Raw genomic sequence first — 13,628 nt, 5'->3', positions numbered from 1 at the left:
CCCTGCCTTGAGTGTGATAGGGGGCGGTGCCCAACCCCCCAATCAGCCCTACCCTGAGGGTGGCATCGCAACCTCCCAATCCACCCTGCTCTGTGCATTGACAGGGGGCGGCGCCCCACTCCCCAATCAGCCCTGCTCTGAGCCCGACCAGGGCCTGCACCTAGGGATTGGGCCTGCCCTCTGCCACCCGGGAGCAGGCCTAAGCCAGCAGGTCGTTATCTCCCGAGGGGTCCCAGACTGCGAGAGGGCACAGGCCGGGCTGAGGGACCCCCCCTTCCCCCCCGAGTGCACAAATTTTTGTGCACCGGGCCTCTAGTTTACTATATGTTAATCTGAATTTCCTCAGTTTTGAAGCAAAAATGTAAATTGCAGTTGTTAAGTTTTTCTCCAGGGCTGAGTAACCAAAGAAAGAGAGGCTGCCAACTCCATCATTATATAAAGAGTTTATTGCCTGGTCATGTGGCTCAGTGGTTGAGTGTCAACCTATGAACCAGGAGGTCATGGTTCGATCCCCAGTTAGGGCACAGGCCACGGGGGTTGCAGGCTCAATCCCCAGTGTGAGGCGTGTAGGAGGCAGCCAATCAATGATTCTCCTCACTGATGTTTCTCTCTCCCTCTCCCTCTCCCATCCTCTCTGAAATTAGTGAAAATATATACTTTTTTGAAAAAGCCTTTATTAAGGGAATTTACATATATGTGAGGTGGCCTTAGTTGGTGGCAAGAAGACATGGATATCCGTCATGTGGCAGGTGCTAAGGTGTTATATAGGACAGGGCTGGATGGATAGGGGTCCTGGGGTGTAACTTGCCCCAGTTGAGGGGGAAATGCCTTACATACTTCCCCAGGGCAGCGTGCCTGGGGCATAGGGGAGAAGTCAGTTTCTGAGAGGATTTAAGGGAAGCATCATTCTTCTGGCCTATGTCTAGCAGGATCTTTTTGGATCTAGCAGGAGGGACAGCAGCAGTCAGGCAAGGTCAGGAAGTGGTTGTGTCATAGAACAGTCTCTCCTCCATAGCAATCAGTATCCAATAATTTGAATATTAAAGATTTTAAAAATTATCTTGGCTTTTGATTTCTTTAAATTCTATATCCTATTGATTTGGAAGTGTTTTACCTTGCCTTAGTTTTTTTGTTTTTTTTTTTAAAGAGAGCCAGCAAAAATAGAAAATTAACTTAAATGAATCCATATTTCTATTTTGCTGAATCACTGGATTAAGAATTGGGAAGAAGAATCTGATTAAATGAATATTTCTAGAATTTCAGCTTTTCTAGAGATGAGTACTATTTCTCTTTTGCTCCATTTTCTAAGAATAATTAAGGTATATGTATAGCAGATGAATTTTTGAATTATGTCAAGGGTGGCTTTAATAAGGAATGTTTGGTTTAGAATTAACAATATGTGTAGACCTACAAAATTGTATTTTTAATATAAAAGTGATTCCTAAGCATATGACTAGTCATAACTGAAACTAAAGTATATCAGGTCTTCAGTTTGAGTCTGAGCTGAGCTAGGGCAAGTGACATAATCTGTTAGTTTAATTTTAATTTTCAAACTATATATAGCACCAATGCAACAAATGCTGTATTACTATAATTATAATAAATGATGATTCTCTTTGTCTTCTTGTAGGATGTTGATGCTACAAACCCAAATTATGAAATTATGTGTATGATCAGAGATTTTAGAGGAAGTTTGGATTATAGACCATTAACAACAGCAGATCCTGTAAGATTTTTTTGTAAATCATTGCTCTGGAACTCTGTACTCAAATAAAAACATGTTTGATTCCAACTAAATTAATATTGTATTTACTAGAGAAATTTTCCTTTCTTATGTGCCCAATTCCTACATTTTAAGAAAACAAGAAATCATCCACATTTATGCCTCTCTTCCATAATTGATTGTATCAGACATGCTTCCCACAGAGATGTCCATTTCAAAGCAAAGCCTTCCCTGTCTTTGGTAGGACAGAACAATAATTAAAGGACTTATGTCTGAACACCCAATTTCCTTTATTTCCTCTTTGGCTTGTGCTATAGATCCCACTGTCCAACTTATTTTAATGTTATTTTGGCTTTATAAGTGATGGTTGTTGAGGACTGCAATAGACCAGAAATTTAGTGCTCAAAAAGTATTCTGTCTTATTACTCAATTCATTTCCTATTGAAGAATAAGAATTTATTGGACAGGGAATGTTTTTGTAATTGGTACTTATGAAAAATAATCCATCTGACCTAGCATATACAGAATGTAGTATTGGGTACACAAAACACATTTGTGTTCAGCAGGTGTATTATATAGGATTTAATAGTTGTTCATAACATTTACATCCCATGTATTTGGGTACCTCTCCCTGTGGGTACTCCTCCTTGCTACCCTTACCTTTGTGTAACTTCCTGTCTCTGAGCTCATACTTTAGGAAAGGGATTAGCAAACTTTTTCTGAAAAGGGCCTGATGGCAAATATTTTTGGCTTTATGAACCATATGATATGGTATTTGTCACAACTACTCAATTCTGCTTTTGTAGTATGAAAGCAGCCATAGACAACATAAATGAATGGGTATGACTGTTCTAGTAAAACATTACAAAAGGAGGTAGTAGGCTGGATTAATCCTGCAGGCCATACTTTGCTAATCCCTGCATTATAATAATTATTTTTAAAAGGCAAGTATTGGAAACATAAATTTTATGAAAAATATTTATGTGTAAGAATTGGCATATTCAAATTATTTTGCTCAATAATCTCCTGGGAATCATGTTTCTTGTCTATATAGTTATCTTTTCCAACAAGTTTCCCTATAATCTACCTGAAAATACACCACTTGCTTTTGTTTTATATAGCACATCTTAAAGTTAATAAGGCAGCTTCTTAACATGAATTTAATGCTCTACAAGGTTATTAATGGTTTACCATACAACAGAAAAAATAAGGGAGTCTCCATTAAAATGTGTGCAAATTAATTTGTGGGGTTTTTTTAAGCTTATCCTATTTATGCCATACATAAATTTCCAAAATCTCTGAAGGAAATGTTGTAAAATTGACTTCATTGTTTTACATAACACTGATAATCACTGAAATATAATATTTTCTTTCTAGATTGATGAACATAGGATATGTGTTTGTGTAAGGAAACGACCACTCAATAAAAAAGGTATGATGTTTATTGAGTTGTAATAAAGGTTGATTTTATCCTTTTTGTAATAGCAGAAAATCAAATTGGTTGGGGACAGTTCAGTGTAAATGATTTTATTTGTATATAACCTTTCTGCAGATTTCTATGGTTAATCTATTGATTTGTTACTACTGTATGAAATGTTGCCATTTCTGGTTCTTGCTTTAAGAAATCTTGATTTTTTTACTTTGTTATTGAAATATTCTGTCTTATTGAGTGGGATAAGAACTCACTACTTATATTTGAAGAACTCATTACTTTTTTGTACATTAATGCAAATTCTGTAAAGTTTCTGGGCATTGATTTTCATTTGTTCTTTTAGAAACTCAAATGAAAGATCTTGACGTAATCACAATCCCTAGTAAAGATGTTGTGATGGTACATGAACCAAAACAAAAGGTAGATTTAACACGGTACCTAGAAAACCAAACATTTCGTTTTGATTATGCCTTTGATGACTCAGCTCCTAATGAAATGGTTTACAGGTAGGTAGATTTGTTTTAAATTAGAATTTTGTTCTCACATCATGTGCTTATTATTATCCTGAAACATATTGATCTGGGTATATCTCTCCAGAGTTGTTACATGCTTTTGTATTCTGAGTTTAAACAAAGAAGAATATATAATAAACATTGTAATAACTATTAACACTTGGTCTCTTTAGTGCTTCCCCAAGCCATAGTTTCCATTACTGATTAACTTATATGCATATCACACATGTATATGGATAGGAAATTTATAAAAAATGTTGACATTTTTGTACCTCTGAGAATGGGAAGTAATTAGAGGAGGACTTTTTTTTTAAATTTCTATACTATAAAGAAATTTGAAATATTTATTATACAACTAGTCTAATTTGTCTAAATATTTAGCTTGTACCACCACTTCAGGGGGAAAATGTGCTGTAAATCAACTTGCATTTATCTAATTTCTATCATCTTTAAGCTTTGGGATAGTTTTAATACATGAAATTCTTGTATGTTAACATATTCAACTTATAAGCAGCTCAAATTTAATATATAATATATTGATATCTCAAACTTTTATGCCAAATTTGGATTTTCATATAGGCTTTGTAAACATTCACCTCTCATTATTGTAACAGGTTAGTTTAGCAGCTTTGTTATTTCAAACTAACAATTTATTTTAATGCTATTTTCAGTGACCTTTTACTTTATAAATATGATTACAAACAGAAAATTAAAGAGTTGTTCTGGCCAGTTAGCTCAGTTGGCTAGAGCATCATCCCAAAACATTAAGGTTGCAGGTTTGATCCCCTGTCAAGGCACATACAAGAAGCAACCAATGATTGCATAAATTAAGTGGAAAAACAATTGATAGTTCTCTCTCTCTCTTTCCCTTTCTCCTTCTCCCCTTTCTTTCTCTCTCTCTAAAAATCAATGAATTAATATATTTTTTAAAAATATATTTTATTGATTTTTTACAGAGAGGAAGGGAGAGAGATAGAGAACTAGAAACATCGATGAGAGAGAAACATCGATCAGCTGCCTCCTGCACATCTCCTACTGGGAATGTGCCCGCAACCCAGGTACATGCCCTTGACCGGAATCGAACCTGGGACCTTTCAGTCCGCAGGCCGACGCTCTATCCACTGAGCCAAACCGGTTCTGGCAAATTAATACATTTTTTAAAAAGAATTATTAAGTGTCTTAAGAATTGAAGATGTTATAAATGATATAGTGTTGAAACCAACTCCATTGGTCTTAAGCTGGCAAACTGGAAGTTTAGTTGTAAAGAAAGAGGACAAAATTAAAGGACATGTGAATACTAGACAGATTTTTTTTTTTAATTCTGGGGTACATCTGTAATACTGTCAACAATTAACAATTATAAACTGTATATTTTTTACCTTTTCTGAGAATAGAGTCTACTTCCCCCTTTTCTCTTCTTCCATTCCTGCCTATAAAATATGTCTGTTTGCCTTTTATAGTCATTTTTAAGAAATTATTATAAATAAAGATGTTTTTGTATATGCCAGGTTTAGTAAACATTCTCTGTTTTCACCTGTATGCTTCTTAACTACCAATATTAATTCTACTCCCTTTCTCTTAACCTTAACTTTATGGATTGAGGAGTTAGACCTTTTCTTGTCTAATCAGGCTCATTTCTAGAACTTTTCCTGCTCCTTTTGTATGTTCTCCAGTTGTGCCTTTAAGAAAAATATATCAGTGGGACTAAGGGGGGAAGGAAGTGGAGGGGTTCATCTGTAATACTGTCAACAATAAAAAATAGTTTTAAAAAATTAATTAAAAACATCAGAGTTGTATATAGTATTTTATATATATTATTTTGAAGTCTATATAAAAAGTATATTTGTTTTCTATTATACCTTTTAGTGCTCTTAGACCTTTTAGTGCTCTGCTCAATAAAATATTTCTTGACCTTCCTACCTTTTAATTTTAACTCTGGTGGTGATTATACTCATAGGTTTGAAAAATCCATATCATAATGTTTTGGCATCCCTTTTTTAATTTTAATATATTTTTGTTGATTTCAGAGGGGAGAAGGGAGAGGGAGAGAAAGATGGAAACATCAATGAGAGAGAATCATTGATTGGCTGCCTCCTGCACAACCCACAATGGGGATCAAGCCCTCAACCAGGGCATATGCCCTGACTGGGGATTGAACCATGACCTCCTGGTTCATAGGTCAACGCTCTCAACACTGAGCCATGCAGGCCAGACTAGCATCCTTTTCTTGAATCAAGACTATCAACTCAGAACTTAATGTCTTATAAGCATAATTTATTTTTACTTGTCCACATTCAATGAAATATTATTTTTCTGCTTGTTTAGATAGTCTAAGATAATCGCTATATATAAAAGCCTAAGTGACTGTTCAACCAGTCACAATGACGCGCATTGACCACCAGGGGGCAGATGCTCCCTGGTGGTCAGTGGGCTCCCACAGCAGGAGCGCCGCTCAGCTGACTGGCGGGCACCAGACGCTGGGCTCACTGGGCTCATGGCTGGCGAGCACAGCTGCAGTGGCACAAGCTTCTCCTGTGGACACTCCCCCTGCGCACTTCTTCCTCCCATCCCCCAATCCGGACCGGGACCAACATTGGCATTGGGACTGATGGCATGAGCCCACAGCCACGTCCACTGGTATCGCCCTAGGACAGGCGCATGGAGACCACAGTGGAGTGGCAGCGAGCCTACCAAGCGGTGGCAGCGGCAGGTGCAGCAGGGCTGAGATGAGCAGGGACGGCGCAGCGCCTGGCCTGGGCTTGGGCTCCTCCCCGGCCGCCTGCCACTTTGCGCACTACTACATCCCTTGGGGGATGTAGGACTGCCGGTTTCAGCCAATCCCTGCAGGCCAGGCTGAGGGTCCCCACCAGTTCATGAATCTGTGCACCAGGCGTCTAGTATAAGAATAACTCTGTGTTTCGTGCACTCACAACTTTTTTGTATGTAAACCTACTTTTGCCCCACCTGGTATATAACAAAAAACAAAACAACCCTGTATGTTTTACTTATCCGGCTAATGTTACCATCTTTTGTTATTTTTTTTAAACTTTCCTATGGTCTTCTATATATATAGCTCAGTTACCGTTAGATTTTATTGTCCATCATTATTGTGATCATTATTTATTATGGAACTAGGGGCCCCGTGCACTAAAATTCGTGCACTCGGGGGCAGCCCAGCCTGCGCCCTCTTGCAGTCCAGGAGCCCTCGGGTGATGTCTGACTGCCTCTACGGGAGGCAACCAGGCGGGCCAATCAGGAGATGGCACCGGCCAGTGAGAGGCCGGCCCTGCCCACCCCCAATCTCCCCTCCGCCGCTGCTGGTCGCCGCTGCCCTCCCTCCCCCCCCCAATCGCTGTCCCCTCTGTCTGCCCGCTGGCATGCACCTTGGCTGGCCTGGCACTGCCTGCTCACCTGCCCCGCCCCCCGCCAACGGGTCATTCTGCCTTTTGGTCGATTTGCATATTGCACTTTTATTATATAGGATTATTGCTTGAAATTATTCTTTAAAGAGCCTTAAGCAATACTAGGGTATAGTTATTTAAATTTTTAAACAAATCAATTAGACTCAATTGTGGCCTAGTTTATTTGTTGAAAATCTTGGTATACATTAAGACAATTTTACTTTTATTTCTTCTTTGCTTAATTTAAATATTGAATGCACATTCTGATGGTGCATATTATTTTTAAGGTTTACAGCTAGACCACTAGTGGAAACTATATTCGAAAGGGGAATGGCTACATGCTTTGCTTATGGCCAGACTGGAAGTGGAAAAACTCATGTAAGTAATTTATTATAGTTACATCCTGGTATGAAGCTAGTTTATTTTTCTTGTAGCTTAATACTTAGACCTAAATTCTTAAGATTCATTCCTGAATAATGTCTGTTATTCTTTACTTTCTTTTTAACATATAGACTATGGGAGGTGACTTTTCAGGAAAAAACCAAGATTGTTCTAAAGGAATTTATGCACTAGCAGGTAAATATGTTTTGTGGGGGTTTTTTGTTTGTTTGTTTTTGCATATCATTTGTAATATTCTTCTTGAATATTATTCAGGTGGCTTTGAAATAAGACTTGGACATATTGTCCAGGAATTAAAGGGTAACTATAATACTATATTTACTGTGTATTATGTCAATTTTAGGTTATCAGACTACTTGAAAGAACTCTGCATTTGGGGAAGAAATCTTGATTATATTTATATCATTATAATCTGTCACATTGTTGGAGCTTACTATTTGTTGTTGAATAATGATTTGTGAAAAGCTTCCATTCGGAATGGTTATGAGAACAACTTTATAAGGATAGATAGTGTCCTTCATTAAATAATGAAGGAGAGTGACATCTAAACCTTAAATGTAAAAATAAAACAATTACAACTATCTTTTGTAACATTGATGTTTACTTTAGTCTTCATTTTTTTTAATATATTTTTATTGATTTTTTACAGAGAGGAAGGGAGAGGGATAGAGAGCTAGAAACATCGATGAGAGAGAAGCATCGATCAGCTGCCTCCTGCACATCCCCTACTGGGGATGTGCCTGCAACCAAGGTACATGCCCCTGACTGGAATCGAACCTGGGACTCTTCAGTCCCCAGGCCGACGCTCTATCCAGTGAGCCAAACCGGCTAGGGCTAGTCTTCATTTTTATTATTGATGTTATTATTGTAAGTAAAGATTAACTGGTACCTCTAAAAAATAGAAAATTTGAAATGCTTTTTAAAAATAATATTTGTTGCATCTTAACAAATTTTCTCCATATGAAATTTTTAATAGCTCGAGATGTCTTTTTAATGCTAAAGAAGCCAAACTATAAGAAGTTAGAACTTCAAGTTTATGCAACCTTTTTTGAAATTTATAGTGGAAAGGTAAGTGGAAACTTAAAAAAAAAAATTTGTTTTTTAAATTGTGATTAAATTATGCATAACATAAAATTTATTATTTTAACCATTTTTAAGTATACAAATTCAATGGCATGTACATTTTACATTGTGCAAAAATGGCATGTACATTTTACAATGTGCAACCATTGCCACCACATCACTTTTATATGTATTTGGATTGGAATATTATGTTAGAATTTTGTTGAGATTTCTTTTAATTCCCTTTGAAACTTTTCAACTCAAATATTGAGCATTTTATTTTCTGAAATGGTTTTCAGACTTTGAATGACTAATTTTTATAGAGCTGATTCTTTAAAGTTAGTTTTCAACTTGAAAAAAAATTTTTTTAGGTGTTCGACTTGCTAAACAGGAAAACAAAATTAAGAGTGCTAGAAGATGGAAAACAGCAGGTTCAAGTGGTAGGATTACAGGAACGGGAGGTCAAATGTGTTGAAGATGTACTGAAACTCATTGACATAGGTAACAGTTGCAGGTAAATCTTATTTTAATTAAGAAAGGGAAACTTAATTTTATAATCAGTTTTATATAATTTGGTTATAACAAAAACAAAGCAAGGATGTTATTCAGTGCATCTTAGAAGTAAAAATCATTATTCACAAAAAACTTTTGTTGTTACATGTAACTGAGTGATGTCTATTCTATAGATAACGTACTAGAAGAATGCCAGATTAAATTGTTCAAATATTGTTAATTCACAATGTCTCCTTTGTAATAAATGATGAAAACTGGATAGTTGTTTTTGTTTTGTTTTTAATGAAAATACTGTGGTTTGAACATAAAGTATTTATGTATCAAATGTCCTCAATCAAATTGTAGAACATCCGGGCAAACATCTGCAAATGCACATTCATCTCGGAGCCATGCAGTGTTTCAGATTATACTTAGAAGGAAAGGAAAACTACATGGCAAATTTTCTCTCATCGATTTGGCTGGAAATGAAAGAGGAGCTGATACTTCCAGTGCAGATAGGCAAACTAGGCTTGAAGGTGCTGAAATTAATAAAAGCCTTTTAGCACTCAAGGTAAATAAAATGTATTTAATTGTGAAAGTCTTTTACTTTTTATTTTAATTATATTTACTCAGCTACAAAACAATAGTACTTGTTTCGTCTAATAATAAGTAGGAGAGTTTATTAAAATTTCGTTTTATATTTGCAGATACAGATTTATATTATACCCAGAAATTTTCTTTACACCCATTATTACTTATTATTAGGATGCATAAAAAATCTGTTGTTGGCTGGCCAATCCCAAAGCTTCTTGGAGAGATTCCAAAGGGCCCTAATCAGTCATATTTTCGTGGAATTGGGCAAGGACCCACAAAACTGAATGAAGAAATAGTTTCTCAGAAAAATGTAGAATTGCTTTCCAAAAGTTAGGCCAGTATTATAGCTCTTTCTTGACTAGGAAAGCAAAGATCAGCAAAACTACAAGAAAGCATTGTGTTTTTTCTCTTATAGTGTCACTTTAAAAGTTTATTTTTATAGATAATGTTACTTCTTGTCACTTCTAAACACTAGTCATAGTCTCCAGAAGAACTTTTTGAAATAACAGTCCATTGGTTGTTTTTGTTGTTTTTATTTCACTTTCTTGAATTAGGATTTATGGCAACATCTTTACCATGCTGTAAACCTGTTAGTAGCATTTTCAAAGCTGATCAGACCTTAAATATTAGAATTATAGTAAGAGAACTTCTAAACGTATTAAGGTAAATACTCTTTATAAGAAACCTAATCTCTGAAACTTGCTTTCTTAATTTTCAGGAGTGCATCAGAGCCTTAGGTAGAAATAAACCTCATACTCCTTTCCGAGCAAGTAAACTCACTCAGGTGTTAAGAGATTCATTCATAGGTGAAAACTCTCGTACCTGTATGGTAAGTTTATGGGTTTATTTTGGTTATTTTTTTATTCGTTCATTTGGTTTTTTTGTTCTGTTTTATTTTTGTTAATCCTCGCTTGAGGATATTTTTCCCATTGATTTTTAGAGCGAGTAAAATGGAAGGAAGGGGCTAGATAGGAGGCAGGAGGAAAAGAGAGAGAGGGAGAGAGAAATATTGATGTGAGAGAGACATATCTATTGGTTGTTTGCCTCACATGCCCTGACCGGGGTTGGGGATTGAACCTGCATCTCAGGTACCTGTGCCCTTGACCAGAAATCAAACCCACAGGCCGATTCTCTAACCAACTAGCTACACTGGCCAGGGCTATTTCTTTTATTTTAATATCGAATGAACAATTATATCTGTGGAAAAATTATAATATACACTAATGACAATCATTTAAACCCTTCTGTTGTGAGAGAGATAGGATACTTAAGATGTGGTCCCTGACAGGCTGATAGAGAGGATTATAGTGCATTTATAATGCATTCTACAATTCTAATATCTGAGTCTTCTTGAGGTTGGTCTCCATTGAGTTCTATTTTCCTTGAGTATGGGTTACATTTTTTATTCATATTCTAGTAATTTTGGATTATGTAATTTTTATTATGGATGAATATCTTATAGACACTCTGGATTCTGTTATACTCCTCTAAAAATTATTGATTATTTTGTTGTTGTATAGCAGGAAATTAACTTAGCTGAACTTACTCTAAACTCTTGTCTCCCCTGCTGTGGGCAGCAACTAAAATTAAAATCTCTGTTTACCTCTTTTAGACTCGACTGTGTGGTTGGAGTTAGCATTGTGCATACCTAGGTTAGGAGTCAGCCAGAGATCTTAACAAATTTTGGTTATAAATAAGCTTTCCAAAGTGACTGGGCAGTTTATATGCATAATTTGAGTTTCTCCCTCTGTAGCTGTCTCTTCTGGGACAAGCTTCCCTTTCCAGCAGCTATGATCCCCACCTCCTAACTTTTTGTTTTTTAGTTTCTTAACTCTAAGTTTCTAATGAAGTTTTAGTTGTCCTGTGTGACAACAGCAGGGCTTGTTCTTAGGCAATAAAGCTATGAAAGAGGGGTAGTGGGGAAGTCATTCAATGTTATTCCCTTCTTCTAGGTGTTGACCTCCATTTTCTACCTGATTTTGATCACTTTCTGGTGCATTCAGAGACCTGTTTATATTTTGAAAAGAGTTTATAATTATTATCTGATTGTGGGCATAAGATAGCAAGTAATCTTGGAGTTCACATATTATTAATACATACATACAGGGTGAGGCAAATGTAAGTTTACAATTAGTATAAAAAATAATACAGTCCTATATAATAAAAGGCTAATATGCAAATTGACCAAACAGCAGAATGACCGGTCACTATGATGTGTACTGACCACCAGCGGGCAGACGCTCAATGCAGGAGCTGCCTCCCGGTGGTCAGTGTACTCCCACAGAGGGAGCGCTGCTCAGCCAGAAGTCAGGCTCATGGCTGGTGAGCACAGTGGCATTGGTGGGAGCCTCTCCTACCTCCACAGCAGCACTAAGGATGCCCAACTGCCAGCTTAGGCCAGCTCCCCATGGGCCTCCTGCGAGAGGGCACAGGCTGGGCTGAGGGCCCTTTCCCCTCCTCGAGTTCATGAATTTCGTGCACCGGGCCTCCAGTAATAAATAATAGTACAAGAATAAACTGTTTCATATACTCACAACTGTAAACCTACATTTGCCCCACCCTGTATATTAGTATCACTGTCTTCATCATTTATAACATCTTATTTACCTTTGCATTTTTCCCCCATAGATTGCCACAATCTCTCCAGGAATGGCATCCTGTGAAAATACTCTTAATACATTAAGATATGCAAATAGGTATGAGAAATGATTATCCATTTTGAAATTTGAGGGAAATAGAGCAGCATATGATTTGACTTAATATCTGATAGTGTAAAGCTTATTACATTTTTTTCAATTTTCAAAAAAAAATTTGCATGATACTTAGAATCATTTGGTCAAGTTATCAAAGTAATTGGTAATATGTTGTATAATTTGGGGAGAGATTTATATTTTTAGTAGAATTGGTCTTACTATGCTAGAACACAATCATGTTTTTTCATTTAACCAAGTTAGATTTCATAATATTTTTCCAAATTTGAATCAAGCAAATAATTTCTAGTGTGTTAAAACTCTACCAGGGGCTAATATGTATTTCTTAAATTGTTTTTGCTATATGCTGAAAATTATTTCTGATATTAAATGTTATATGTACACGGGGAATATAGAGTTTAAAGTAAGTAGTGATAGCACAGTTCTTTCTGGTGTCTTATACGGGTTACATTTTATTAATATCAGTAGTGTTACAAACTTTAGGTAACAATATTTATAGATGAAATGACAAAAAAGCATTATAGACTACTAAAATATTTCTTATAATCGTGAAATGCCTTTGGAATTTTGGATTATGATGGGCATATTTATTTTTGTTCCATAGATTATTCCCATTGCACTTGTTTTGAATGAGTATAGTTTAAATTTTTATCACATACTGCATTTGTGATTTTAACCTAAAGATAAAATTCCTCTGTATTCCATTTCTAGTGTTAAGATTCTTTTAGTTTTGCTGAATACAAATTTTATTTTTAATCTTTTATTAAAATGTGAAATACATATGCATACAGAAAAGTGCCCAAAACGTAAGAGAATAATTTAATGAGTACTTATAAAATGAAATTCCTGTCATTAGACTGGGAAAGAAAACATTCCCAGCCCCCCAGAAAGTTCCCCATGTGTCCCTTACTGATCACAAATCCTAATAACATGCCCAAATTCATTAATGCCTACCCCAAGGCAGCAATTGATTGCTCTGGCTTCTATGGAACATTTTTCTTGTTTTATTTTTTTCTCTCTTTTTTAAAAATTGTTTTACTTCCTATGAATTTAATCATGAACAACATAGGTAGCTGTGTTTGAACTTTACATAAATGATATTGTACACTTTGTTCTTTTAAATCTTGCTTTTGCTTCAGCTGAAGAAATGTTTTTAAATCATAGTAAAAACTTTGGAAAGTATAAACCTATTGACCTTTTGTAAAAAGATATTAACACATTGCATCCTGTGACCAATAGTTTTATTGCTAGCTTTACCCAGTGGCCAGATAAGTTTCTATTGAACGAGTACAAAAAAACGTT

General features: G+C 36.0%; 1 protein-coding gene across 3 annotated transcripts in view; it reads left to right on the top strand.

Annotated features, from left to right (window-relative positions):
* KIF2A (kinesin family member 2A) overlaps positions 1 to 13,628 on the top strand; it is a 35,277-nt gene that overhangs the window by 9,177 nt on the left and 12,472 nt on the right. For all 3 annotated transcript variants that reach the window (XM_006081419.3, XM_006081420.3, XM_006081421.3), the window contains exons 6-15: positions 1,631 to 1,726; positions 3,101 to 3,155; positions 3,499 to 3,661; positions 7,356 to 7,446; positions 7,581 to 7,644; positions 8,444 to 8,535; positions 8,901 to 9,043; positions 9,388 to 9,592; positions 10,334 to 10,444; positions 12,244 to 12,311. In XM_006081419.3, the coding sequence (XP_006081481.1) occupies positions 1,631 to 1,726; positions 3,101 to 3,155; positions 3,499 to 3,661; positions 7,356 to 7,446; positions 7,581 to 7,644; positions 8,444 to 8,535; positions 8,901 to 9,043; positions 9,388 to 9,592; positions 10,334 to 10,444; positions 12,244 to 12,311 (1,088 nt within the window). The remainder of the gene's footprint in view (positions 1 to 1,630; positions 1,727 to 3,100; positions 3,156 to 3,498; positions 3,662 to 7,355; positions 7,447 to 7,580; positions 7,645 to 8,443; positions 8,536 to 8,900; positions 9,044 to 9,387; positions 9,593 to 10,333; positions 10,445 to 12,243; positions 12,312 to 13,628) is intronic.

The sequence above is a fragment of the Myotis lucifugus genome, unplaced genomic scaffold (genome assembly GCF_000147115.1).
Source record: "Myotis lucifugus unplaced genomic scaffold, Myoluc2.0 scaffold_0, whole genome shotgun sequence".
In the NCBI taxonomy this organism is placed as follows: domain Eukaryota; kingdom Metazoa; phylum Chordata; class Mammalia; order Chiroptera; family Vespertilionidae; genus Myotis; species Myotis lucifugus.
This window is presented reverse-complemented; position numbering and strand designations above follow the sequence as displayed.